Below are 25,197 nucleotides of genomic sequence, written 5' to 3'. Positions count from 1 at the left end.
CAGGATGTGGGGGGGGTGCTGCCCGGCTGCCCGGAGGTGGAGGTGTTGGGAGATGGGTGTCCGGCCATGAAGGAGGAGCAGGAGCTGGGTGAGGCACCCAAGCAGCCAGGTGGCCACAGGCCGAGCCCAGGGTCCTGTCCAGGAGACACGCCCTCCAGCTGCGGCCCCGACTGGGAACCTCCAGCCCCCACGGCAGCTCCTCTCCCCTGTCCTCGTGCTGAGGGCCCACAGGGCACTGCCCTCCTGGTTCAGGGAGGTGACGTCCCTCTCAGTGGTCCCAGCCCAGGAACGGATGCCCCCTCTGCCCTCACCCGCCCTCCCCTCCTCCCGCACAGGACACCGCTGACTACGTGAAGCCAGTGGCCTTCTCAGTCGAGTATTCCTTGGAGGACCCCGACCACGGCCCCATGCTGGACGACGGCTGGCCCACGACCCTCAGAGTCTCGGTACGTCTGGCACACAGGGCGCACAACCCCGGTGCGTGCCCCAGCCGCGCCCCTGCCTCCTCCCGAAGCCCAGACCTGAGGGGGGCAGCCCCGAAGGAATTCTCCCCCTGCACCTGCCCGCAAACCCGCAGCACGCTCCCTCCCGCCTCCCTGTGGCCTGTGCTGAACCATCTTTTGAGGGGGAGGACCAGGCCTTCTCCTATTGGAGGCCCCCCGCATCCCAGCACAGGGTGAGTGAGCATTGAGTGGGTCACAGGACCTGAGGGGCCTCGCTTACAGATGAGGGCACTGGAGGCCCGAGCGGGCCTGGTCTGCGGCTTGTTGAATGACTGGCTGATAGCAGACACCCTTCCCACCTGCTCCTAAGTATTCACCTCATCCTGGGCTCTGGCCCCACCCTCACCCACGTTTTCTATTCCCTGGCTCGAGGGGCATCAGAATGTTCTGAAATCTGACACGAGACGCCCCGACATCTGCCATTCCTTACGCATCCCACTCAGAGGAGATGTCAGATGGGTACCAATTCTGTCCGAGCTTTGCTGGGAAACCAGGCAAATGTGTAAACTGCAGGGTCTCAGACCTGAGCCCTCGGGATTTAGGAAACAGCTCTGAACAGACCACAAAGCTCTCAAGACTGTGACCTGTGAGGTCTGCTCTCTGAGAATTACTGCAGAGAACCCAGCCGGCAAACAAAATTTCAGATACTCAACTCACGTTCTCACTCGTATTTCTCCAACATAAAAGGGTTCCAATACTATCACTTCTGAAAATCCCCTCTTTGCTCCCATTCACCTCCATCAAGTCCCCAGCTCCTCCGGCATCCCCCCTTCCGAGACCTCCCACACTCTGCCGCCCGACCCTCAACCTTCACTCCTCTCCCTCCCCTCCTGCTTCTGAGTCACAAATGCCTAAGAGAGGCTGCCTTAAAATGCAGCAGAGAGGGAGAGAACTGGACTGGCAGAGCCAGGCGCGGGGGCGAGCTGGGCGCACTCAGTCATCAATGTTTTCCCCATCACAGTAATTACGAAGCCATGACAGCACATGACTGAGTATGTGTCGCTCACTGTACACACACGTGGAAGCACATGATGCAGATGCATGTGCAGGGTACTCAGTGCTCTGACACCGGTGATCTCGATGCAAGCTGGTGACAAGGGCCACCGGCCAGGTCCAAGAGCTCCGAGGAAGTGTAATCGGGCAGTCAGGTGATAGGGTAGAGGGACTTCCTGAGGAGGTGGCTTTTGACTGGATTTAACGGATGATATGCCAAGATGAGGAGGATGGGCTTCACGCCAGCAGCACTGGCAGGGACGTGGAAAACAGCAAGGTGAAGAGATGTGTAAAGAAAAGGTGAGAAATCGAGCCGTAAAAGACAGTCTGGGGCACACTACTGAGGGCTTTGCAAAGCAGCGAAGCTTCTAGAAACCCTGTTAATCTGGACGCCTAGCCCCCAACAAATTAACAACATTCTTCCCATCACTCTTCTACAGTCTTAGTTAGCTTCTGTTAAACGCCCAGCACTGACCTCTTGGAGCAGTGGTCGGCAAACTGCGGCTCGAGAGCCACATGCAGCTCTTTGGCCCCTTGAGTGTGGCTCTTCCACAAAATACTATCGCCTGGGCGAGTCTATCTTGAAGAAGTGGCGTTAGAAGAAGTTTAAGTTTAAAAAATTTGGCTCTCAAAAGAAATTTCAGTCGTTGTACTGTTGATATTTGGCTCTGTTGACTAATGAGTTTGCCGACCACTGTCTTGGGGGAATGAGCCATTCCATATAATTGAGTAGAACAGCTGCTATGACATTAAAGTATTCCTTTTAATGAACTGGATAGGCGTTTTCCCGCAGGTTATTATGGAGTTTCCACACTTCTCACAGCACGCTGGGCAGAGGCGGGACCTATGTCATTGGAGACGTGAAATCACCTAAGCGGCGTGGTCGCTGGAATACAGTGAAGCCCCTGAGGCTACCAAAGTGTCTTGAACTATGGCCCTTCGCAGAATGACCTCTCTTTGCCCAACTTCATACGGCTCTGCCGTCTTCTTTCCTGGCGCTATTACAGTGTGCCTGCTTCTGGCTGCAAATCCTCCTCCTCCCCTCCCCCCCCCCAACCCACCCTGGGATGGGGAAGCCGAGGGGCGGGCTTGATAGGAATGTGTCTAAACTACGAGCATGTGGATCTAATAAAGGCCAGGAGCTCGCCTTTGAGAAAAGTTCATGGATTTAAGAGACACCTGGCCTCGGTGACACCTGTTTCCCTCCCCGGGCTTGGGCTGGGAGTGACAGTCGCTGCTCCTCAGGGGCTTGATTTGAGTACCCAACTGCCTGGATGGGTCACAGGCACATCAAGCTCAACACGCCCCTAAACCGGATGTGCCCCTAAGACACCGTGCCCCACCACTTAACCCCTCCACTTAGGAGCGAATGGAGCAGCCATCCTTCCAGACACGAAACGAGAGACTCAGCCAACATCCTGGACCCTTTCTCCCTTAGCCCTGGGAGCCAGGACCTACTGGTCCCTCCCTGAGGTCCATGACCGGTTCTCTCCTCTCCACACCCACTACCACACTGGCACCGTCATCACCTCCTTCATGAACATTTCAGCAGCCTCCTCCGAGGTCTCCCTGCCTCTGCTCATGACTCTTCAAGTTCATCCACCCATGGAAGCCAGCGGGGGCCTTCAGGATACAGGCCTGGCAGTTCACTCCCTGCCAAAGGCAGTGAGTGGGTCCTGTCCGTTGTCAGGCATGACCCCAAGGCCCTTAGGAACTGGCCCCTGCCCATCTCTCCGTCTCCCCCACCCCTTACTATAGCAACACCAAACTATCCGCCGTTTCCCCAACTCCCCATGCTGCTTCGTGCCTCGGGACCTTTGCACAGGCTCCTCCTTCTCTGAGTCTGTCCTCTCCCTCTGGTCCATCAGCTAACTGGCTCACCCTTCAGAACTTCCCTGAAGCCTTCTCTGACCATCCAGAGGACAAAATAACTGTTTCCTCCCTCTGCCTCTTCGTCACACAGATTTCGTCACACAGATTTCTTTTTTGCACATTTCACACTAGAATTAGTTGTTCACACATCCATCTTCCCCATGAGCTGAGCAGAACCTGTGTCTTCCTCACCTGAGAGCCCTAGGATAGCCACTCACACAGAAGACCAGTGCATGTCCGCTGGAACTGACCTGCTGGGGAAGTGGGTACTTTGTGCTACCGGCTCAGCTAAGATCTGAGAGGGACCCCGGAGGAGTTGAGTTTTGAGCCATCTTTTAAAGAAGGGAAAACCTATGCAAAAGCATGGGAAACGGCAGTGCGGTGTCTGAAAAGGGCAGACAAGACGAAGCCCATGTCTAGTGCAGTGGAGAGAGGAGCTGGTGTGCTGTGGGGGTGAGGGAGGTGGCCTCCAGGCTGTGGGTTTCCTACCCAGCCACGCCCCACCCCCCGGCTCTCCCGGTCCAGGTTCCCTTCTGGAATGGCTGCAATGAGGACGAGCACTGTGTCCCTGACCTCCTGCTGGATGCCCGCAGTGACCTGCCCACAGCCATGTGAGTCTGGCTCCCCCGGCCCCTACCCCGACTCCTCTTCCTTCCCTGCTGGTGCAGCTGGGAATCCCAGGGCCCTGGGTTATTTCCTTCTCATAAGCAGCAAGGATCAAATACTGAACTTGGAGCCTGGGTCTAATCCAGGCTCTGCCTCTAACTCCTGTGTCACCTCAGGCAAGTCTCCTCCTTCTCTGGGCCTCAGTTGCCTACTATGTAAAATGAAACCTGCTAGTCTAATCAAATCTCTTCAAACTTCGCTTGGAAAAAGGAATCCTTTCTTTGGAGCCCATACTACAAGACAGACAAAAGGTGGAGACCAGGGCCCTGGAGATCCAGGTCCTCATCCTCCAATCCCAGACTAGGTGACCTTTAAGGTTCATGGACTGGCTGCATGAGCTCCATGCTAAGGAGACTAGCAGAGGGGACCTGCAATCCCCTGGAAGACACAAACTAGCCTACAAGGAAGAGGAAGGAACAATATCCTATTCTGAATTTATGTTTTCAAATTTTTTGTGCTCAATTTTTAAACAACTATGAGCTGGTTTAGATAGAAGACATATATACTATGACATATACAAAAAATAGAAATAGCCATTCAAACCTTGTAGGAGGATGAAAAAGCAAATATTCCAAGCACCTAGGCTAATAATCAGAATTATTTCTGCATTTAGCTCTGAGCTTCCTGGCAGCCAGAGCCAAAAGGAAAAGAGGCTGAGCAGAGAGGTGATGCATGAGTAGTAAGGTCTACCCCGCCTCCCCCCTCCATCGGCCTGATCCCCGGGGTCTCTTTCCTGCAGGGAGTACTGCCAGAGGGTGCTGAGGAAGCCCGCTCAGGACTGCTCCGCATACACGCTGTCCTTTGACACCACGGTTTTCATCATAGAGAGCACGCGCCGGCGGGTGGCGGTCGAGGCCATGCTGGAGAACAGGGGCGAGAACGCCTATAGCACGGTCCTAAACATTTCACAGTCAGCAAACCTGCAGTTTGCCAGCTTGATCCAGAGGGTAAGACCACAGCGACCTGCCCAGCCTGCCTGAGGCGAAGGGCAGAGGCAGGAGAGGAGGGCTCCAGGCCTGGCTGCACATTAGAATCCACCAGGGAGCTTAAAAACTCCTGTGTCCAGACTTCTCCCCAAACTTCTAATGGATCTAGTCTGGGTGGGGCCTGGATCTAGTCTGGGTGGGGCCTGGATCTGGTCTGGGTGGGGCCTGGATCAGCTGCCCACGTGGAGGCAATGTACCACCAGGATTGAGAAGCAGCAGTCGAAGGGAGTCTGAGCCCTTCAGGAACTTGGGGAGGAAGGTCCTTCAGCCTGTGTCCTTGGCCCTCATGCACACAGACACGCATAAACACGCATACACCAAGCGTGTCTGTGTGCATGAGGGCCAAGGACACAGGCTGAAGGACCTTCCTCCCCAAGCTCCTGAAGGGCTCAGACATGCATACACCAAGATCCTCCAGACGTGTCTGTTGAGTAAAACAGCTTTCTCAGAAGGGGCCTTCCAACAAGAATTAGAACAGGTTACTCTTACTTTTAAACCTCCCATCATCCCCGCTTACTTTCACAACAAGTTCCAAACTCCTTATTATGGCGTCCAAGGCCCTTCCCTGCTTCCCACCCACCACCTGCTGCTTCTGCCCTCTCCTCCACATCTATAGCCCATTGGCCACCGCTGTTTCCCACACACCTGCTCTTTCACACCAAGGCCCTCCCCCCACGGTCCCCTGCCTGGGGCTCCCTCCCTCCTCTGCCCAACAAGCTCCTGCTCCTTCTCAGTAACCACTTACAATGCCCAGCACTGTGCTCAACTCTTGGCATGATGGTGATGGAGGTGATGGAGGTGATGGAGGTGGTGGTGGTGGTGGGGGTGGTGGTGGTGGTGGTGGTGGTGGTGGTGGTGGTGGTGGTTGTGGTGGTGGTGGTGGTGGTAGAGGTGGTGGTGGTGATGGAGGTGGTAGTGCTGATGGTGGTGATGATGGCGATGGCGATGATGGTGATGGTGGTGGTGGTGGTGGTGGTGGTGGTGGTGGTGGTGGTGGTATCCCCATTTTACAGAGGAGGCAACTGAGGCATGGAAAAGGGTTGAGTAGTCTGAACAGGACCACCCAGCTAGTAAGTGGCTCCTGAGCTGCTCTTCAGGACCAGGCGTAGTCCTCATGTCACGCTCTCTGGGCTTCCTTCCCACGGGCCACACAGGCCCCGCATAGCTCTGTGGCACAGCCTGTATGTGCTCCAAGGAAATCACCAGTGTCCGAGTGCTGCCCGGTGCTAGCCCTGGACTCCCGGGGTGCAAGTGCCCTGACTTAGCCACTTGTGTCCCCAGGGCTGGGCCAGGGCTGGACACACAGAAGATCCTCCAGACGTGTCTGTTGAGTAAACTAAGACATCGTTGTCACAGTGGGTGCTGGGGTGTCCCAGGTCCCCGCAGATACAGTCTCTGTTCTCGTTAATCTCAGAGTGTCCACGTGGAGCCCGGAGTGGGGGGACCATGTGTCAGTGCCTTTCTGTCCTCACCCCCACTGCAGAGCCGCTGCCCAGCACCGCCCCAGACTCAGGCCCTCTCAGGCCCAGGCCTATCGCCAGCCTCCTCCACAGCCCTGAGATGAGGGGCCGTCTGAGAGCCTTTCCCAGCCTCCCCTGCCCAGAGGCTTTGTAGCTGTCTCTTTAGGGGAAATTGAGCCCCAAACCTGCAGCCACTGTTTTCCGCTTCCCTGGCCCGGACTTTATAAGCCTGTGTCTATTCATAGCCCTGGGAGGAAGGAATCATGGGATTTTGTCTCTGTGGCACGGAGGGGCTTGGCAGTAAGTGAAGGAAAGGAGACGTAGGAAATGTGTTCTGTCAAGGGCTGTGTCCACACACACGCGGGTGGTGTGTGGGTCTGGCCTGCAGCCTGGCTCCTCCACAGATGCCGCCGTCTGCCCGGCCAGAAGATGCTCACAGCTTGGAGACCAGCCTCTCCTCTGTCTTCCCACCCCCGACCCCACCATCTGGCCAAGGAGAGCACCCCCTCAGCCAAATGCAGATGTGTTTGTCTATCACACACACTTTGTACACACACATGCAAAAACATACAAACCTACATAAACATCCAAGCAAACACAAATACTACATGTGCATGCAACGGGGCACATGCACATGCATGTACGCATGTGCAGACCGACACACACAGTCTAACAGATGTATCTCCACATCCACACGTGCATGTGCCCAGGCTGTGCCCAGTGGTGCAGTACCCACGGTGGGGATAAAGACCCCTCATGATAGCTGCCATACATGGAATGATTACAAGAGTCTGGGCATTGAATGAGGCCCTGCACTTGCATGCATTGTGTCATTTAATCCTCATAACAATGAAATGTGGTAGGTACTATCATCCCCATTTAACAGATGAGCAAAATGAGACCCAAGCAAGTGAGTGCACAACCAGCAGCATGTAGCCACATGCTGTGTGTGAGTCCCTTCCCCCTGGACCTGTGCCGAGGGCTCAGCTAGCCCAGCAGGGCCCCGGGCAGGCTGGGGAGCCTGGTGGCATGACCCCCTAAACTCTGCCAGTCCAGCAGCCAGTGAGTGACCTGCTGCTGAACCAGACAGTGGTGGGAGTGTTTGGAGAAGGTTAGCCGCAGGAAAAGGAAAGAGAAAGAAGCATTGCCTTCAAGTCTGCTGGCAGCGGGGGCTCAGGGGGGTGGGAGGGTTCATGACAAGGGAGCAGCCAGCCCTGAGGGAGACTCAGAAAAATCCCCACAGTTCCCACCAGGAGTCAGCCCATATCCCACCCACTGTTATTCTGAATCACAAAGTCATGCGAGACCCCAAAAGCCTCATTTCTTGGCTCACAGAGAGCCTTTGCAATCCTTCTGATAGAAAGACACGCGGCCAATTAAAGGGCTGCAAAGCCAGAGGGAGGCAGGACAGCCAGACTGGAGAGCCTTCGAATCCCAACTCGGGCCACTTCCGGTGGCCTGAGCCAGTTACTTCCCATCTCAGGGCCTCCGTGTCCCCAGCTGTAAGCAGGATAAGTCCCGAGTCCTGGGTTGATACAGAGGGAATGACAAGGTGTGCACAGGAGCTCTGAACCCCTCTATCCACAACCCAGCACCACTGAGTGTCCCCGTCACTGCCCCACCTGAGCCCCCAGCGCCCCTGTGGTCCCAGCGTCAGAGGGCCTGTGCTGCTGCTTCAGAGTGGGCAATGGGGGGTAAGGGTGCCCCAGACCTGGGTGACCTGGGTCTCAGGCCCCATCTAACTGCTGACCCCTGTCCCCCACCCCCCACCCCACAGGAGGACTCCGACGGCAGCATCGAGTGTGTGAACGAGGAGAGGCGACTCCACAAGAAAGTCTGCAATGTCAGCTACCCCTTCTTCCGGGCCAAGGCCAAGGTTGAGGCTGGGGGCGTTTGGGGAGGCAACAGGGCGGGTAGGGAGGCTCAGGGAGGCAAGAGAAATGGAGGTGAGCAGAAAGGAGGACTGGGGAGGGATGGAGAGGCCTGAGGGTGGGCTTTAAGTATGTTAGTTGTTTCTCCCATGCAATGACATTCAAATGATCCAACCAGCCAGGCATCCCCAGGACAGCAGGCCACCGCCCGGGAGAGCACCCGGCCTCTTCCCCGCCACCCCACCTCCCTCAGCCATCATCCCACTCCCCTTTAAATCCTTTAAACTAGCAAGTCGTCTAAATATCCAGCCACTGTCTCGGTGCTGTGCATGGGGAGAAATTTAACATTTCTCAAGCACCTACCACGTGCTTCAAAGTGCATGTGACAAGAGTATAGGTGTGTGACGTGGGGAGAGAAGCAAATTCAAGGGGAAGGGAGGAGACCTACAGATTGTGGGGGCGTTTGCCCATCACCCCTAAGGGCAGCCACTGAGGGTTCTCGAGCAAGAGAAGGCCTGAGCTAAGCTGCTTGTAAAGCTGGACCCGATGGAGGGGCGCTCAAGGCAGGAGCCAGCCAGAGAGCAGCAGTGTGTTCCCAGGCGCAGGGTCTGCAAGGTGGGGAACTAGGGCTCCTAAGAGAACCTCCCCAGTGGAACTGCAAGTCAGGATGGTAGTTTTGGGGTGTGACTCTGACAAACCAGGAGCTCTAGATAGAAGTCCTGGAGGCGGGTGCAGCACAAGCTCCCCACCCATGCCACTCCCTGGGAGAAGGGGACCCCAGGTCTCCTGGGGAAACTCCAGGAGGGTCAGACTTGGGAAGAGCACAGTGGTCCGTGCAAAGCCCCAGCACCCGCCCCGCCCCCATAGAGGGGAAGGCAGCCAGGAGGGTCAGATGTCATTGGGCCATAGTCAGGGACCCAGGCCCACTCCTGGGCAAAGGCCATCAGAGTGGCCAGAGGGCTGCTGGACAAGGAGGCAGGTGCCTCTTAACCTCTGGGTGGCCCTGGGCAGTCATCACGCTTCTTCAGGCCTCAACCCACCACACGCAAGAAGGAGGGGTGGGAGGCCTGTCCTCCCGCGTGTCTGGCCCCCACAGGCTGTGCTGCGTGGTGACAGCCAGCTCCCCTTCCCACCAGCAAGCCCTCCCCTTAAAAGCCTGCAGAGAGTCCGAAGTTGGGCTTGCTGCCTTCTAGTTGCCTGAAGCTAAAAACAAAAAACGGAGGAGGGCAGGGGGCTGCCCCACAGTCAGGAATCCCGCCAGAGGAGCCGTTGTCTGGCTGTGTCCCCCTCACTGGCCTCAGGCCGTTCCTCAGCACCTGGCCACTCCCAGCCAGCAGGGCTCACCCAAGGTGCAGGGGGCTGGGAGGGCGGGTCAGGCAATGCCCAGACTCGCAGTTCCCAGCCACCCCAGCTCCAGTGCCTTCTTCCTTGCAGGTGGCTTTCCGTCTAGATTTCGAGTTCAGCAAATCCATCTTCCTGCACCACCTGGAGGTCCAGCTCACAGCCGGCAGGTCAGGGCCTGGCTGCTCCCTCTCCCTCCTGCACACCTGCTCTGCCCCTCCCCGCACTGCGTCTCCCGCCAAGCCCTGTCCCTAACTACCCCAAAGGGGTGGGGTCCTGGTCAGTCCCCAAATGAGGGCCACCGGCTGCCTGCTGCGGCCACCATTCATTCTTGGAAGATAAATAATACCTTTATCTTCATGTAGTATTTTTATGTAGCAGCTGTTTAAAACCAGTTATAAAGCACTGTGCATACAATAGCTGTCAGTCCCCGCTGCAGCCCCTAAGATAGGTAAAGCAGGGGTTATTCCCCACCCCATCTCAAGTTATAGGTAAGAAAGGGGAGGCTCAGAGAGGTTGAGTGAATTTCCCAACGACACACAGCACAACTGGGAGCTGAACATTAGTGTCCTACTCTTTGTCCAGGGCTCTTTCTGTCCTGCTCACCTCTCTCCTCTTTGAAATGTGTCCATTTTTAAAAGAGCGTCCCTTACTCTGTGTAGGTCTGTCTGTCTGTCTGTTTCCCTCCCAGGGAATTTGCTACGGGTTCACAGGGTGAATCCCCCTGTGTGGGTAGTAAACACTCTTTTCTTTTTCACAGAATTACATTCTCTGTGTGGGAAGGGAGGCAGGAAGGGATCTGGTAACTCTGAAGCCTTGTAAATGGCCCAAACCCTCCTGAGAATTTTTCCTGGCTGAGAAATAAATACTGAAGGCAAGCCAAACACCAGCCTTCCAACACATGCCCACACATACACTCACTCACACACATACATACACTCAGTCACACCCAAGTCAGAGGTCGCGGGAGGGAGCACTGGGGTTCAACCACCAGCATGTCTGTGGTTCAACAAACTGTGCATGTGGGTGGAATTCTCACCTGACCCAAGACCGTTTGTAAAATGTATAGATCCCCTCAGGCCTCCTCATGCCCTTCCTGCTCTGAGAAAGCACGGTCCTGCTCACGGGAGACGAGTGCACCTGCGCAGTGTGTCCTCGCACAGCGGCGGGTGCACCTGCGCAGTGTGTCCTCGCACAGCGGCGGGTGCTGGAGAATCAGGCCTGTGCGGGAGGGGACCGTGCAGTGCGGCGTGTCCACTACCATCCCCTTTTGAGTTAAACCCCTGTCAGGGGAAAGGCTCCCGCAGGGAATAGAGCTCAGGGTATATAACGAGGAAATCGCACCTTTTTCTTTCTGAAATTACTTTCCTATTCATGGTGCAGGAAAGGGCACACATTTGACAAAAATCCCTCCAAACGTCTCCTAAGTTCACTCTCCAGTCAAGGCAGCGAAGCCAACCTGTGGGAGTGCCCACCCGTCAGCCCGGGAGGGGAGCCCAAGGATAAACAGCCTGCTCTACTGAGAACCCCACTGTCTTCCCCTCCTTGGGCAGAGCAGGCAGCCTTTGTCGCCCGGGCATCATCGCCCTCTGACCCATGAGGGGCTCCGGGAGCAGGGCTCGCAATGAATGGCCACACCCACATAGTCCTCCCAGCTTCCATCCAGTCTTTTCCTGCCCCACACCAGCCCAGATGTGCTGCACTTAAAAAGGGGCAGGAGGTAGAAAAGGGTATGGGGGGATAAATGGTGATGGAAGGAGACTTGGCTTGGGGTGGTGAACACACAATACAGTATACTGATGGTGTATTATAGAATTGTACACCTGGAACCCGTATAAAAAAGAAAAGCTGATGTCATCAGCTCCCAGCAGCCCCAGCCCTTCCCCTCCTGGGAGGTACTAGCCCCGGAGCCCTCCAGGAGCCAGGGTGCTCTTTCCCAGTGTGACTTAGACCCCTCTGGCTGCAGTGAGATCGTCTGGGTAGAGGGAGGGCAGGCTCCGTCCTGACCCCGCGGCCTGGCTCTCCTTGCAGTGACAGTGACGAGGAGGAGAGCACCAAGGAAGACAACAAGGCCCTCCTGCGCTTCCACCTCAAATATGAGGCCGACATCCTCTTCACCAGGTGGGCCGGGGCCCAGGGAGGGGAGGCATGGGAGGAGGGCCGGGCCTGGTAGGGTCAGAGGCCCCAGAAGCCGGGCCCCAGTGCTGAGGGACTATGAGATGGAGCCAAGAGGGCCCCTGAGGGGTCAGAGAAACAGCTCCTTCATCCATGGTGGGGAGATGGAATCAAAACAGAGGGAGGCCCAGGCTGTGTGACTCAGTGATTGAGCGTCAACCTATGAACCAGGAGGTCATGGTGATTTCCAGTCAGGGCACATGCCCGGGTTGTAGGTTTAATCCCCAATAGGGGGCATGCAGGAGGCAGCCGATCGATGATTCTCTCACATCATTAATATATATATCTCTCTCTCTTCCTCTCTGAAATCAATAAAAATATATATTTTTTAAAATTAAAAAAAAAAAAAAAAAACAGAGGAAGGAGGAGACACAGACCTGGCCCCCAGGGAGCTCTCAGCAGGTCAAATGGGGAGGGCGGGGCAGCAGGCGGTATCCACCCAGGTGTAGGCAATAAGGAGGGCATGATCTGTGGAGAATTTTAAAATAGTAATAAAACCTACTGAGTCCTTCTGCTTCTCATTACCACCTTGCCCCAGCAATTCCAAACACCGTCTGTGAGAAAATGCTCCTCCCTCGCGGGCTGCTCACACTCCACCCCCTGGGTGTGCCACTGGCCCAGCCTGTCCTCTGAGAGCTCCCAGGCAGATGGAGACGTCTGGACAGAGCAGCACACACACAGCAAGCTCAGGCCCTCCCACGACCTCCACTAGAGGCTGGAATGGTGCACAGTGGGCACGTTCACGCTCAGAAGAGGCCATGCCTGGGCTGAGAGTCTAGGGCAGGGGTGGCCAATAACTGGCACTCCCGGCTCGTGCCCGTCCCACACACCAGGCAGACGTTGCTGCTGAATGTCAGCTGTTATTCCTGCTGAGCCCAGAAACCTTCCCAACACAGTGTTCCCGATGGGCACAAGAGGAAACCTATTTTTGTGCCCACCCTTTTTCGTTCATTTACCCGCCTGGCCAACGCTGACGAGTCACGGCCGCCTGTCCTCTGTCCCTGCAGGAGCAGCAGTCTGAGCCACTACGAGGTCAAGCCCAACAGCTCCCTGGAGAGTTACAATGGCAGTGGGCCTCCCTTCCACTGCGTTTTCAAGGTAAGGCTGGAGGGGAGCCAGGAAGAGAGTGAAGGGCAGGAGCCGAGGGTCCCCCACTTGGGAGGGGAGGAATCAGAAATCATTGCTAATGCCCGGCCCGGGTGGCTAAGTGGTTGAGTGTCGGTCGACCTATGAACCAGGTCAGGGTTCGATTTCTGTCAAGGACTTATACCCAGGTTGTGGGCTTGATCCCTGGTGTGGTGTGTGCAGGAGGCAGCCGATCAATGATTCTCTCTCTTCATTGATGTTTCTATCTCTCTCTCCCTCTCCCTTCCTCTCTGAAATCCTTTTTTTTAAAAAAAAAAAAAAAAGAAAGAAATCATTGCTAGAGCTCAGGGTCACCTTAAACCTGCTACCCACTCACTGGATGATTTTAGGCAAGTCACTTCCTCTCTCTGGGCCTCTCAGTCCTCATCTGGAAAATAACAGGGCTGCTCTGAGAGAACGTGTCAGTGAAAATTAGGTGTGGCTGCGCATAATTTTTTTAAAGTGGTCTAAAGGCCCCAGGGTTTATTCTCTCCCATACAAGAGTCCAGAGTTGGCAGCTTCACAGAGTCATCCAGGGTTGCATCTCCTCTCTCTCCTCATGTTCCACCCTCCCCAACATGCAATCATCAGCCTCGAGTTCACCTCACAGTCCAAGGAGGCTGCAGCTCCAGCCATCACGTCCTCACTCCTCAGGCAACAGGAAGAAGAAAGGGACAAGGAGCAGGAATAAACTCCTTGGCAGTTCCTCACACTTCCAGTTACCTCTCATTGTCCAGAACGTTGTGATTTAGCTGTAAGAAGCTTTTTGTCGTGGTTTCTGTCACGAAGGACGGTGAGAGGAGAATTCGGAGGCAGCTTAGCGATGCCTGCCGCGGTGGGCCTGCAGTCTCCCCCACCTCTGAATGCTGTGTGAGAGTCAGAGGCAGGCTGACAGATGGACACGGCACATCAGGCTCACTGAGACCTGGATGGCTCATCCAAGAGGTTTAGTTACCTGCCCAAGACCACACAGCTCATGCGTGACAGCAGCCCTGGGTTCTATTCCCAGTCTTTCTGATTCCAAAGCCTTCCTGTTACCACTGCAGCTCTAACACCAAGTGTGTCATGGCTAGAATGTGAACTATCACACTATTTATATTCTTCACTAATTAATGATGTCTCATAAAAAATTAATTGCTGTCACCATCTCCACCCCCAGGGGGCCACCAGTGCCAGGCAACAAAATCCCCCCCGAGACAAGAGGAGTTGACAATAAATGCAACCCTTGCTCTCCAGTCTCATTGCCGCCCCCACTGCAGGAGCCCACCCCCTCAGGTCCCTGAGCCCGGGGTGATTGGCAGAGCCTCCAAGCTCCCAGTGAAAATGCCAGGGGGCTTGAAGAGGCCTGTTTCCCAGGCCTGGCTGGGGACCTTGTTCTCCACCTCCCCTCCCCCAGCTGCTGCTGGAGCACCGACACCTCTCCCTCTCGGGCCACAGATCCAAAACTTGGGCTTGTTCCCCGTCCACGGGGTGATGATGAAGATCACCGTGCCCATCGCCACCAGGAGTGGCAACCGGCTGCTGATGCTGAGGGACTTCCTCACCGACCAGGTACCACTGCCCTCAGGAGCTGGCTGAGGGGAGGGGACCGGGCGAAGACAGACATACCCTTCGGTGTGTCCCAAGCCCTCAGACCCCAGCTCCTTCGCCCCAAACCACGCCCCGCTGGGCCTCCTCTGGCAGAGGAGGAGGAAGAACGCACGGATCCTGAGTTTGGCGCCCGGATGCTGAGTTTGGGGCGCTGATTGTGAAGTGGCTGTGTGTATCCCTCCTGCAGGCGAACACGTCCTGTAACGTTTGGGGAAACAGCACTGAGTACCGGCATTCCCCGACGGAGGAAGACCTGAGTCGCACCCCACAGCTGGTGAGTGTCCCCCAAACCGAGAGCCATGGGGGTGGCGGGGAGAGAGTGCTGCGTGAGCTCGAGCTCGGGGCTATTTCTCTCCTTGGCCCATCGTTTGTAAGAGTTCATTGAGCTCCCATGTGCCCAGCCTCAGACCAAGAGGAAACAATCAGGAAAAGGTACCTCTTGCCCTCGGTGAGCTCACCATCTCTCAGGAGACAGAATGAGCGCCTCGAAGCCAGGGAACAGGCCTGCGATACGTGTCAAGAGAATGACAACAGGCGCAAACTGGAGTAAAAGAACAGCGAGAGAAAATGGAAACACTAGCCTGAAAAGTTACCTGCACCCCCATGTTCACTGCAGACAACAGCCAAGATATGGAAATAACCTAGGTGTCCATCGGTGGATAAAGACATTATGAGATATAGAGAGCTAGAGCTAGAGATGATAGATATGATATATAGACATAGACATAGATATATGCAATAGAATATTATTCAGCATAAGAAAGGAAAAAATCTTGCCATTTGGGACAATGTATTTGGACCTTGAGGGCATTATGCTAAGTGCAATAAGTTAGACAAAGACAAATACTGTATGATCTTACTTATATGTGGAATCCTTTTTTAAAAAATCAAGCTTATAGGTACAGAGTACAGATGGGTGGTAGTCAGAAGCAGGGGGTGAGCGTGGGAAAATGGATGAAGGGGATCAAAAGGTAATAATAATTTTTAAAAAGAACAGAGCTAGTGGACTTGCATTTGAGCCTAAAAGAGCCATCGAATACAGATAAGCAGAGGGAAGGGGAGGAAGCCAGACGGAGCATTGCAGTGGGGGCCAGAACATACGTGACTTGTATTGGAGACATTGAATCAACTGGGGCCTCCCTGCCCCAGAAATGAAAGGCAGCTCAGCTTCAACTCCCAAAGCCCTCGCTAAGACACCTGCTGGTTTCCAGGTTTCTATCCTCACAGCTGCCTCTGTCCCCAGACACCTATTTCTGTGCATGCTTTCATTATTCCTTGCCCAGACAAAATATCTTAGCTGTTATGATCTGATTTCCCCAAACAAGTGCTTCACACAAAGCATTTTTTGAATGTAGTGCATTTTACTGAAGACTTGAGGCTGGGTAGGGTTGAAGTGGATGTAAAAGAGGGATACAAGTAACTTTGACCGAATACATTGTAACTATTTGATGATTTGTTTGGGTTTTCTATTAAGATGATATCATCTGCTGACGATAATAGCTTTAGCTTTACCATTCACGTCTAATAAATTGTTTTTCTTGTGTTATTGCTCTGGCTAGGACCTCCAGGGTAATGATAAACAGAAATGATGACAGTCTTGTTTTGATCCTGATTTTAAAGGCATTGTTTTTAATTTTTCATTATTAAATATGATACTTGCTGTAAGTGTTTTATAAATACCCTTTATTCAGATTCAGGAAGTTCCCCAGGAGCTTTTATCATAAACTGAAGTTGAAGTCCCTAAAATGCTTCTTCTGCATCTGATACAGTAATCATCTAATTTTTTTCCTTTAAGCTGTTTATATGGTGATGACATTTATAGGTTCCCTAACATTGAACCAAAACTTTGTTCCTGGAATATATCCAATATGCACAACTTCAAATGCAGCATCAGATACACCATCCTTACCTTGTCTCCAGCCACCCTCTGGCAGCCCCAGACCATGCGTCCCCTCCCTACCGCCACCTGGTCCCGTCCTCGGCCCCTCTCCCCAAAGAACAAAACCCTCCTTGGCCTAGCAGTGCAGCTGAGCCATCTCTCTGGTGGCCCGGCCTCTGCTCACACTCTCAGGTCACGGCTAGGTTTCTGCCACCCCTCCCCCCAGAGCCTGGTTGCTCACCCCCCGAGACCCACCTCTCTTTCAGAATCACAGCAACTCTGACGTAGTCTCCATCAACTGCCATGTGAGGCTGGCCCCCAACCAGGAAATCCATTTCCATCTGCTGGGGAACCTGTGGTTGCGCTCCCTAAAGGCAGTAAGTAGAGCACCTGGGCGAGGCTGGCAGGGGGGAAGGGAAGGTGGGTGCTGGGGAGTCTCCCACCGGGGAGGGGCCCGCTTCTGACAAGGCCTCTGATTGTACAGCTCAAGTACAAGCTGATGAGAATCACGGTCAACGCCGCCTTGCAGAGGCAGTTCCACAGTCCTTTCATCTTCCGAGAGGAGGATCCCAGCCGCCAGGTGAGCCCCTGGGAACCCTGCAGACGTGGGCTTGAGCCAGGCCAGCTTGGTAAGGGTTACCCCTTCCCCTACAGTTTTCCTACACCTCTACCGTGTGTTCCTGCAAGAGAGAGATGGACAGGCACGCCAGCAGTTAGTGTAGCATCAGAGGAGAGAGAAAAGCAAGACAAATAGGCCTTGGGGGGCAAAAGTGGACAGGGGGCCAGAAGCAGGCATTTGCCCAGGCCTCGGGGGCCCCAGGCTCTGCACCACAACAGCCCCATGTGGCAGAGGAGGGAGGGAACCTGTGCATTTGACACTACAGGAACCTGAAACTGGAGCCCAGGGCAGCCTGCCCGGCGGCTCGTGGCCCCAGCAGAGGGAGGCTGCCTTGGGCAGGCTGGCAGCCTAGAATGACAGCCCCACACCTGTGCTCGCCCCCATCCATTCGCACCTCTTATCTAATGAAACCATGTGACTGTGCTTTAGAAGTCTGGCATGAACTGAATTGGTGAAGGCCAATGGGTGTGAGATACCTTGGTATTGACGCTTGTCGTATTGGGTAAAAGCAGATCAAAATGGCTTGAATCAAAGTTTGGGAAAGGGGTGGGGCTCTGGGCAGTGCTCAGCGGGGAAATGAGAAGTTGTGTCTTGAAGAGTTCAGTCCTCTGGATAGAGGCACTTCAGGCGTGAGGCACTGCTGCCCTCCACTGGCCATGTCCCCAAACTGCCAGCCTGGCCTCCAGGTGAGCATTCAATACCAGATGCCGAGTAAACGCCCCCAGTCCCTCCCCAGCAGACGCTGGAGAGAAAGCAGGCATGGGCTAGAAGCCAGCCCTTAAGGAAACACACAGATACCCGTCACAAACAGGGTGGGTGTGCCAGGCGAAGGGCTAGCAGGTGCAGAAACCAGAGGCAGCACTCAGGGGCCCCACCCCAGGAGTGGTTTGATTTGTTCATTCATTCATTCAGCGTTTGTTGGGTGTCCCCTCTATGACTCAGACCTACTAGGGGGTGCAAAGGAACAAGGACAGCAAAGCGTGGACTCGATCTGGGGGTGAGCACAGGTGCTGGGGGTGGGAGGTGGCCAGACCAGGGAAAGCTTTCAGGAGACAGCCCACTTGAACTGAATCCTGCGATGTGTTAGAATTTTCCAGGTGACCAAGAGAGAAGAGGCATGGTATAGGCCACACACACACACACACACACACACACACGCGCGCGCGCGCCCCTTTCCACACTAGTTCAAGTCTCTTAAATGAATTCTCCTTCTCCTTCCATTCCCAGCCCCCACCCCAAAACCTTTCTTATGCTTTCTGGATGCCTCACTTCTCTTTCTGAAATCCAGCAATACCGTAAGCCCGTGTTGGCTCAGCTCTGTGCCAGGGGCCGGGGGTGGGAAGGCAGAGCAAGGTCCAGCCTGCAGGGATGGAAAGAACATATAAGGGACCTATGGTTTGTTGAACCCTAACTATGAGCCAGCTATTATAACCATTTCTTCACATGTTATCTTTGATGTATGTCCCCACAGCCTCATTTTTCAGGTGTGGAAACTGAGGCTGTGTGAGATAAGGCAGCAGGGAAGCAGGGACTTGCCTCAGGTTAAAAAGTGACTCAGTGGCCAAGCCAGGACCCCACCACGCTGTGCAGGGGTGCCGACGGTCAGTCACTCAACATGTTCACTGAGCCCCTGGCTCTGTCCCAGGCCCAGGCCCTGCTCAGAGGATAGAGCAGTGAACAAATCAGGGAAAGCCTGCTCTCCTGGAGCTGACCTTCAGTGGGAAGAAAGGCAATTAACATAAATACAGGGGGGCAAAAGTAGGTTTACAGTTGTCAGTATGCAAAACAGTTTATTCTTTTATTATTCATTAATTATTATATATTTTTCCATATGAACAACTGTAAACCTGCTCAAAAGCATCAAGTGATGATGAAGTCGCATCAAGTAATGATGAAGTCTGCAAAAAAAATTGCAAGCACATAAGGGTGGAGATTCAGGGGCACTATTTTATACGGGAGATTAGGGAAAGCTCTCCAATAAAGTGACATCGGACAGAGACTATGAGCCATGCCAGCAGAAGGAACAGCAATGCAAAGGCCCAACAGCAGGTATGCTTAGCATGTTGGAGGCCAGGTGGCTGGAGGGCTGGAGTAGAGAACGAGAGGGACAGTGGGAGATGAGGTCAGGGAGGTAGGCAGGGCCAGAGAGTGTAGGTAGGCCCTTGCAGGCCAGGGCAAGGACTCTATTTTTCTACTCTGAGTGAGATGGAACGGAGACTTGGAGGCTCTGAGCAGAGCAGAGCAGAGCAGAGAACTGCCTTTCTCTGGATGCTCTGCCAAGAACAGACTGTAGGCCCTAGCCGGTTTGGCTCAGTGGCTAGAGCATCAGCCTGTGGACTGAAGGGTCCTGGGTTCAATTCCAGTCAAGGGCACGTACCTAGGTTGCAGGCTCGATTCCTGGCCCTGGTCAGGGCGTGTGCGGAAGGCAGCCAATACCTGTCTCTCTCTCACATGGATGTCTCTCTGTGTCTTTCCCCTTCCCTTCCACTCTCTCTAAAAATCAATGGGAAAATATCCTCAGTGACGATTAACAAAAAACAAACAAAAAGAACAGACTGTAGGAGGCAAGGCAGAAGCAGGGAGGTGGCTAGTGCCGTCTCCAGATGGGAGATGAGGGTGCTCAGACCAAGGAGGTAGCCCTGGAAGTGAGAGGAGTGGCCATATTCTGGGTGTTTCAAAGGTAAAACAGTCAGACTTTGCTGATGGAGTCCATGTGGATGTGAGACAAATACAAGGTTTCGGGCCTGTGCAACAGCAAGGACGATGCTGCTGTCATTTGCTTTGATGGGAAATACATTGTAAGAACAGGATTGAGGGTGAGGAGTGGGATCAAGAGTTTGCTTTGGGACCTGCTGAAGGTGCCAGGCAGGCCATGCAGACAGTCGGATATGAACCTAGAGAGTCCGGGTAGACGTAGAAACGTGAGTGGTCAGAGTATAGATGGCCAAAGCCCTGACTGACTTCGCCCAGGGCTGCATTAGGCCTTCCATGGCCCTGGACACTTTTGCCTCCGGCGCTCCTTCCTCTATTAAAAAAAAATTAATTACCATTGTATGACTGTGTACGTATAAAGACAAATATAATCCAGGCAAGATGATATTCATTGATATCCTCTAATTTTAAAAGAAGTTAGGCCTGGCCAGTGTGGCTCAGTGGTTGAGCATCAACCCATGAACCAAGAGGTCACTGGTTGAATTCCTGGTCAGGACACATGCCCAGGTTGCAGGCTCGATCCCCAGTAGGGGGTGTGCAGGAGGCAGCCAATCGATGTTTCTCTCTCATCAATGTTTCTATCTTTCTATCCCTCTCTCTTAAATCAATAAAAACATTTTTTTAAAATAAGTAAGATCGTGTTTGTGGGCCTCTGGGCACCATGCCCACTGTGCCCACTATGTAAGTCGGCCCTGAGCTCACCAGGGAGTGAGTGACTGTAGATAAAGAAGATGTCCAAGGGCAGAACCATGGGACATGCCAACATTTAGAAGTTTGGGAGATGATTGAGGAAGCAGCAAAGACAAGAGGCAGGAAATGTCTCAAAGAGGAGGTAGGATCACCTGGGCCACTTAACTCAGGTGTCCACTGTGCAGGGGCTGGGGGCTCCGAGGCCTCTGCAGGCTGAATGCCACCCGACCTCCCCCCTGCAGCTTTCCCTAAGGAAGCGGACGCAGCTCTCCCGCCAGGGGCCAGCGGTCTCCTGCGCTCCAGGCCCCAGGCGCCACCCAGGCCCCAGGACACTATCTATTCCCCTGGTGTCCCTCCTCCCCTTGCAGATCACGTTTGAGATCTCCAAGCAAGAAGACTGGCAGATCCCCATCTGGATCATTGTGGGCAGCACACTGGGGGGCCTCCTGCTGCTGGCCCTGCTGGTCCTGGCACTGTGGAAGGTGAGGGCCCCCCACAGGGTGGCGGTGGGGAGCAGCATCCTGGCTGGTTGGCCCATGCCTGGGATTCCAACCTCTGGGCCCTGTGGCCAGTCCCCATGTTCTACTCCCCATGCGAGCTGGCACCTGCCTAGCCTCCTTCCCAGAACTTGCCTGCTGCCACAGCACCCACCCCTCATCACCACAGGCTGATTGGCCACCAGAGGGCACTCAACCTATGGCTCCCACCCTTTTGTAGGCCCCTTTGAGAACCTGATGAGCGCTAAGGTTCCTCCCATCAGAAAAACAGCATGTACACACCACCACAAAATGTCTCCAACAAAGGCAGGCTGTTAAACACTTCAAAGCCCTTCGCTGTCACTGAGCCTCAGGGTAAGAAGCCCTGATCTCAACCTCCTTCTGTTACAGAGAAGGTGAAGGAGGCCCAGAGAAGAGTGTTACCTGGGGCAGGGTCACACAGCAAGGCTTCTTGCCTCCAGACTCAGGCTCTCTTCACTCTGCTCCAGTGCCCCCTCACCAATTAAGTGGTCCGAAGAGAGCTGGGGAGGGACAGCGGGTACTCGTGGTCCTGAGCTGGGGTATTCTGGAAGCCTTCTGAGGGAAGATGCCTGAGGATTAGTGGAGGGACAGCAAGGGAGGGGAGTTAGGCCTTGTCCACTCTGCCCACTCCTGAGACTTCTTTCTGCCTTTGCCTCCCCACAGCTCGGCTTCTTTAAAAGTGCCAAGCGCAGGAGGGAGCCCGGCTTGGACCCCACGCCCAAAGCGCTGGAGTGAGGCTCCTGAGGAGGCTGCGAGTTGATGGGGCCAGGGCCAGGCGGTGTGCAGGCTCAGGCCGCTGGCCCCGTGGAGCTGGGGCAGAGAGGATGCCAGCTCGCTTTGCACTTGACCTCATCTGAGAAACCAAGCCTGCTCCCTCTGAAGGGAACTCAAGCCAGTTTTAAGAGGGACTGCCCTACTGGGAGACCGAGACACCTCCAACAGAGATCCCTAGGAATAGAAAGGGACCTCTCCCAAGGCACACCCCAAAGCCTCCCCCAGGCTCTGGGAGGTTGGCTACCCCCACCATTAAGGTGCTAGGAATTCCTAATCCTCCTCAGAAGAAACCCAGAGAGGAAGACTGCAAATGCAGACCCACTCGGTGCACTCCAGGCCGCTACTACCAATAGGACCCAGTGGGACAGCAGATCTGAATTTTGTATTGTCCTCCACCCCCACGCTGCCAACAGCTCCTGAGTCATGCCTACCCCTTCCCCAAGAAGGAGATGGGTCCCCGAGCTTCCCCTGAACAGCAAGGGCTCAATGATGACGGAGGAGGGCCAGGGATGAAGACTCTGGGACATGGAGACTGTGACGGACAGGCAGCTGGAATCCAGAAACCAGGCACCCACACAGAGATGGGGAGGCACCCCCATATGTTCACACTGACTGCCACACACTCCCCCATGGTGCTTGCGACCCCCATCCCATGCCCCCCCCCTTCCCCACCGCTTTTGTTCCCAGAAGGTACATCCAGAAGCATGTGGGTGACACAACCCCCTCTAATCCCCTATAGCTCCACATTCCCACAGTCTTCCTGGGGCAAGCCGGGCACAGGGTGAGGGTGGGGAGCCTCCCCTCCCTGTATCACCCGTCCCTTCGCACACACACCCTTCCAACCCTCCCTTCCATCCACTGTGCACAGGAAAGGGGTTCTCCTCTCCGGAATGCACTGAATGAGGCCGGTACAGGGACCCCCTCAGTGGCAAATATCTGACCCGCCCGCCCATGGGACAAGTGGTACCACCAATGACGGCGCCGTGAGGACCAGAGGCACAGCTGGTGCCCAAGCCGAGTAATTTATGCCTTAGCCTTGTTTTGAGGTAGAAATGAAAGGGGGATACATCAAAGGCATCTGTCCCCGTCACATAGTACGACCTTTACTGTCGTAACTATTTTTTAAAAATAAAAAAAATGTAGTGTCTAAAAACAACCAAGGTGCTGACTTCCCTTTCTGTGGGCAAAAGGTCCTAGCTAATGCACTCTGTTCTTTAAAGGAGAGGAGGGGGATGAAAAGAGGCTTCCTACTTCCCCCCCATCGTGTGGTGGGAGGGCCTTGTCCACCACTTGCTCCCTCACGTGGCTGCCTGGTGTGCGATGGACATCTCCAGTGACGGGGCACTCTCCCCCTCCCAAGACCAGCCATTCCATCTTTGGCCAATTTGGATGGCTGAAACCCACATGTCACTGTAGCTTCTACCCCTTAGTTCCCGCTCTCCCCTCCCAGTCCTCCCAGACCTCCCAGACTTCTCCAAGCTGGATGTCAGTGCTGACCTTCTCACACCCTGACTTCGGGTGTCTCCACCTTTACACACAGGCTGCTCTTAGACCAACTGGTCTCCATTCTGTTTCTGTGCTACTGTAATCCCAAGGAGCCAGAAGTAGAACCTTACAAATTATTTGATCTTGTTCCCCCATAGATGTGGACCCTCAGAACCAGTGAAATTAAGAGGTAGTCCTAGGTTCCACAGCAAAATCGAGACTAATCCCAGGTTCTAACCCTGCCTGAAAAGGGCTTTGTGAAGGAGCAAAAGAAATGTATGGGGATATGTTTTTCTCAAATGGTAAAACCAAAGTCAGAAGGAAACATTTTAAAATCATATTTCATTTGAGCTATTATCCCCATGAATGGAGTAACCTTGCTGAAGGAGAATCGATGAACCCACACTTTAAGCACCAAGTCCTGTCAAAAATCAACTGAGAGAATACTTTTTGGAACCTTACTTTTAGAGACTGGAATTCTAATTTTTTTTCTTTAATTTCCATGTACAACCACACTGCAGGCCAAACAAAATGTATTGCAGGTCAGATGCAGCCAGAAGTCACTGAATTGCAACCTCTGGACTCTCAAAGGCAACCTATTCCCAGAACTCCAGGCCTTCCATGCCTCCCCCAGCCCTACACCAAGAACAACTGATAAGATTAAAAGAATGGGAGGCTTGCATCTTTAAGCCCTTTGTATTGTCTTTCTCTTTTTCTTATCAATTTCCCTTTCCCAATGTATTTGCTCTGGGTATAAACATCTAAGACTGGCTTAAGAGTGCCTGGTAGGGCAAGCGGAGAAGATGCATCTTATATTGTGCAGAGTCTCATGCTAGAGCCATTTCTCAGGCCTGGCTGCATATTAGAATCACCTGGGAGCTTTAACAGATACCTATGCAAAGGCCCAGCCCAGGGATCCAGATTTAATTGGTTGGGAGAGGACCCAAGGCATCATTTTTTGCTTCAAAGTTCCCCTGCTGCTGACAGATGAGGTCAGCAGGCAAGTGAACATATAGGCTAGAAAACATACAAGGGGTTAACATGCACAGGTGCCCTTTCATGATGAGTAATGGGAATTGTGTTATCATCATAATGTTGTTCAAATTAACTCCGCTCCAGCCTGCAGTTTGGAAGACTTTCTCATTCCAGCAAGTCTCCAGAGTGGGATTTGCTGCAGATTTTTGCTGTTGTCTGGGAGAGGAAATGAACAGCAGTTTTGATACGTAGTGGCAAGCAACCCAAAGTGCAACCTCAAATCAACATTAAAATTCATATTGTGGTTCACAGATGGATGTTACTAGCAATGTTCTATCTGGTAGAAGAGTAATTGATGATGGAGCTAAGGGCTGAACTCAAGTGTTAACATGAAATGTAACTCACTTAAAAATGGTTCAGTATTGTTCACTATCTTAAAAGCATTAGACCCATCCTAGACAATACTCTAAACCAGCTGCTTTGACTTCCAGGTGGCCACGTAATACTTAAGCAAGTCTGCAACAAGCAAGTGCGCAGGAGAAAAACGTGCCTGGGCAAGGTCTGACTCTTGTAAACCAAATTCCCGACAGAAGATGGTTTTGTAATTTGGCCCATGGATTGTGGGGATTTTTTAAGTTCTAGGCTCACTGTCTGATAGAGGAGAAAGGCCTCCAACAAGAAGTTATGAAATGAGGTGGGCAAGGTGTCCTGGGTGGTATCACTGTTGACTCTGACATGGTGAGAGCCCATGTGGAAGGGCAGCCCCTCAGAGAAGACACAGAAACTGAGGGGCAAATCGTGGGTAGACTCAAGGGTCCTCAGTGTTCTTCGGGGAAATGGACATCACTGTGGTGTCAGTTCCGGCCAGCTGAGAGCTGGAAAGGAGAAATCCAGGGATAAGTGCTGCTTCTCTCTGGCATTAGATGGTGTAGGCATGCAAGCTCAGAGGGCAATTTGTGCCTC

The 25,197-nt window shown here is 53.8% G+C and overlaps 1 protein-coding gene across 1 annotated transcript in view; it reads left to right on the top strand.

Annotated features, from left to right (window-relative positions):
- ITGA11 (integrin subunit alpha 11) overlaps positions 1-24,716 on the top strand; it is a 118,349-nt gene extending 93,633 nt beyond the window's left edge. The window contains exons 18-30 of the mRNA XM_079768683.1: positions 336-446; positions 3,894-3,979; positions 4,774-4,981; positions 8,258-8,356; positions 9,786-9,862; positions 11,724-11,813; positions 12,875-12,965; positions 14,430-14,543; positions 14,770-14,856; positions 16,728-16,838; positions 16,946-17,041; positions 20,851-20,964; positions 21,664-24,716. Coding sequence (XP_079624809.1) covers positions 336-446; positions 3,894-3,979; positions 4,774-4,981; positions 8,258-8,356; positions 9,786-9,862; positions 11,724-11,813; positions 12,875-12,965; positions 14,430-14,543; positions 14,770-14,856; positions 16,728-16,838; positions 16,946-17,041; positions 20,851-20,964; positions 21,664-21,735 — 1,356 coding nt within the window. The 3' untranslated portion in view covers positions 21,736-24,716. The remainder of the gene's footprint in view (positions 1-335; positions 447-3,893; positions 3,980-4,773; positions 4,982-8,257; positions 8,357-9,785; positions 9,863-11,723; positions 11,814-12,874; positions 12,966-14,429; positions 14,544-14,769; positions 14,857-16,727; positions 16,839-16,945; positions 17,042-20,850; positions 20,965-21,663) is intronic.
- Positions 24,717-25,197: the final 481 nt, after the last annotated feature.

Source organism: Cnephaeus nilssonii, assembly GCF_951640355.1.
Source record: "Cnephaeus nilssonii genome assembly, chromosome: 4".
NCBI lineage: Eukaryota > Metazoa > Chordata > Mammalia > Chiroptera > Vespertilionidae > Cnephaeus > Cnephaeus nilssonii.
Note: the sequence above shows the minus strand (reverse complement) of the source record. Positions and strands in the feature narration are given on the sequence as shown.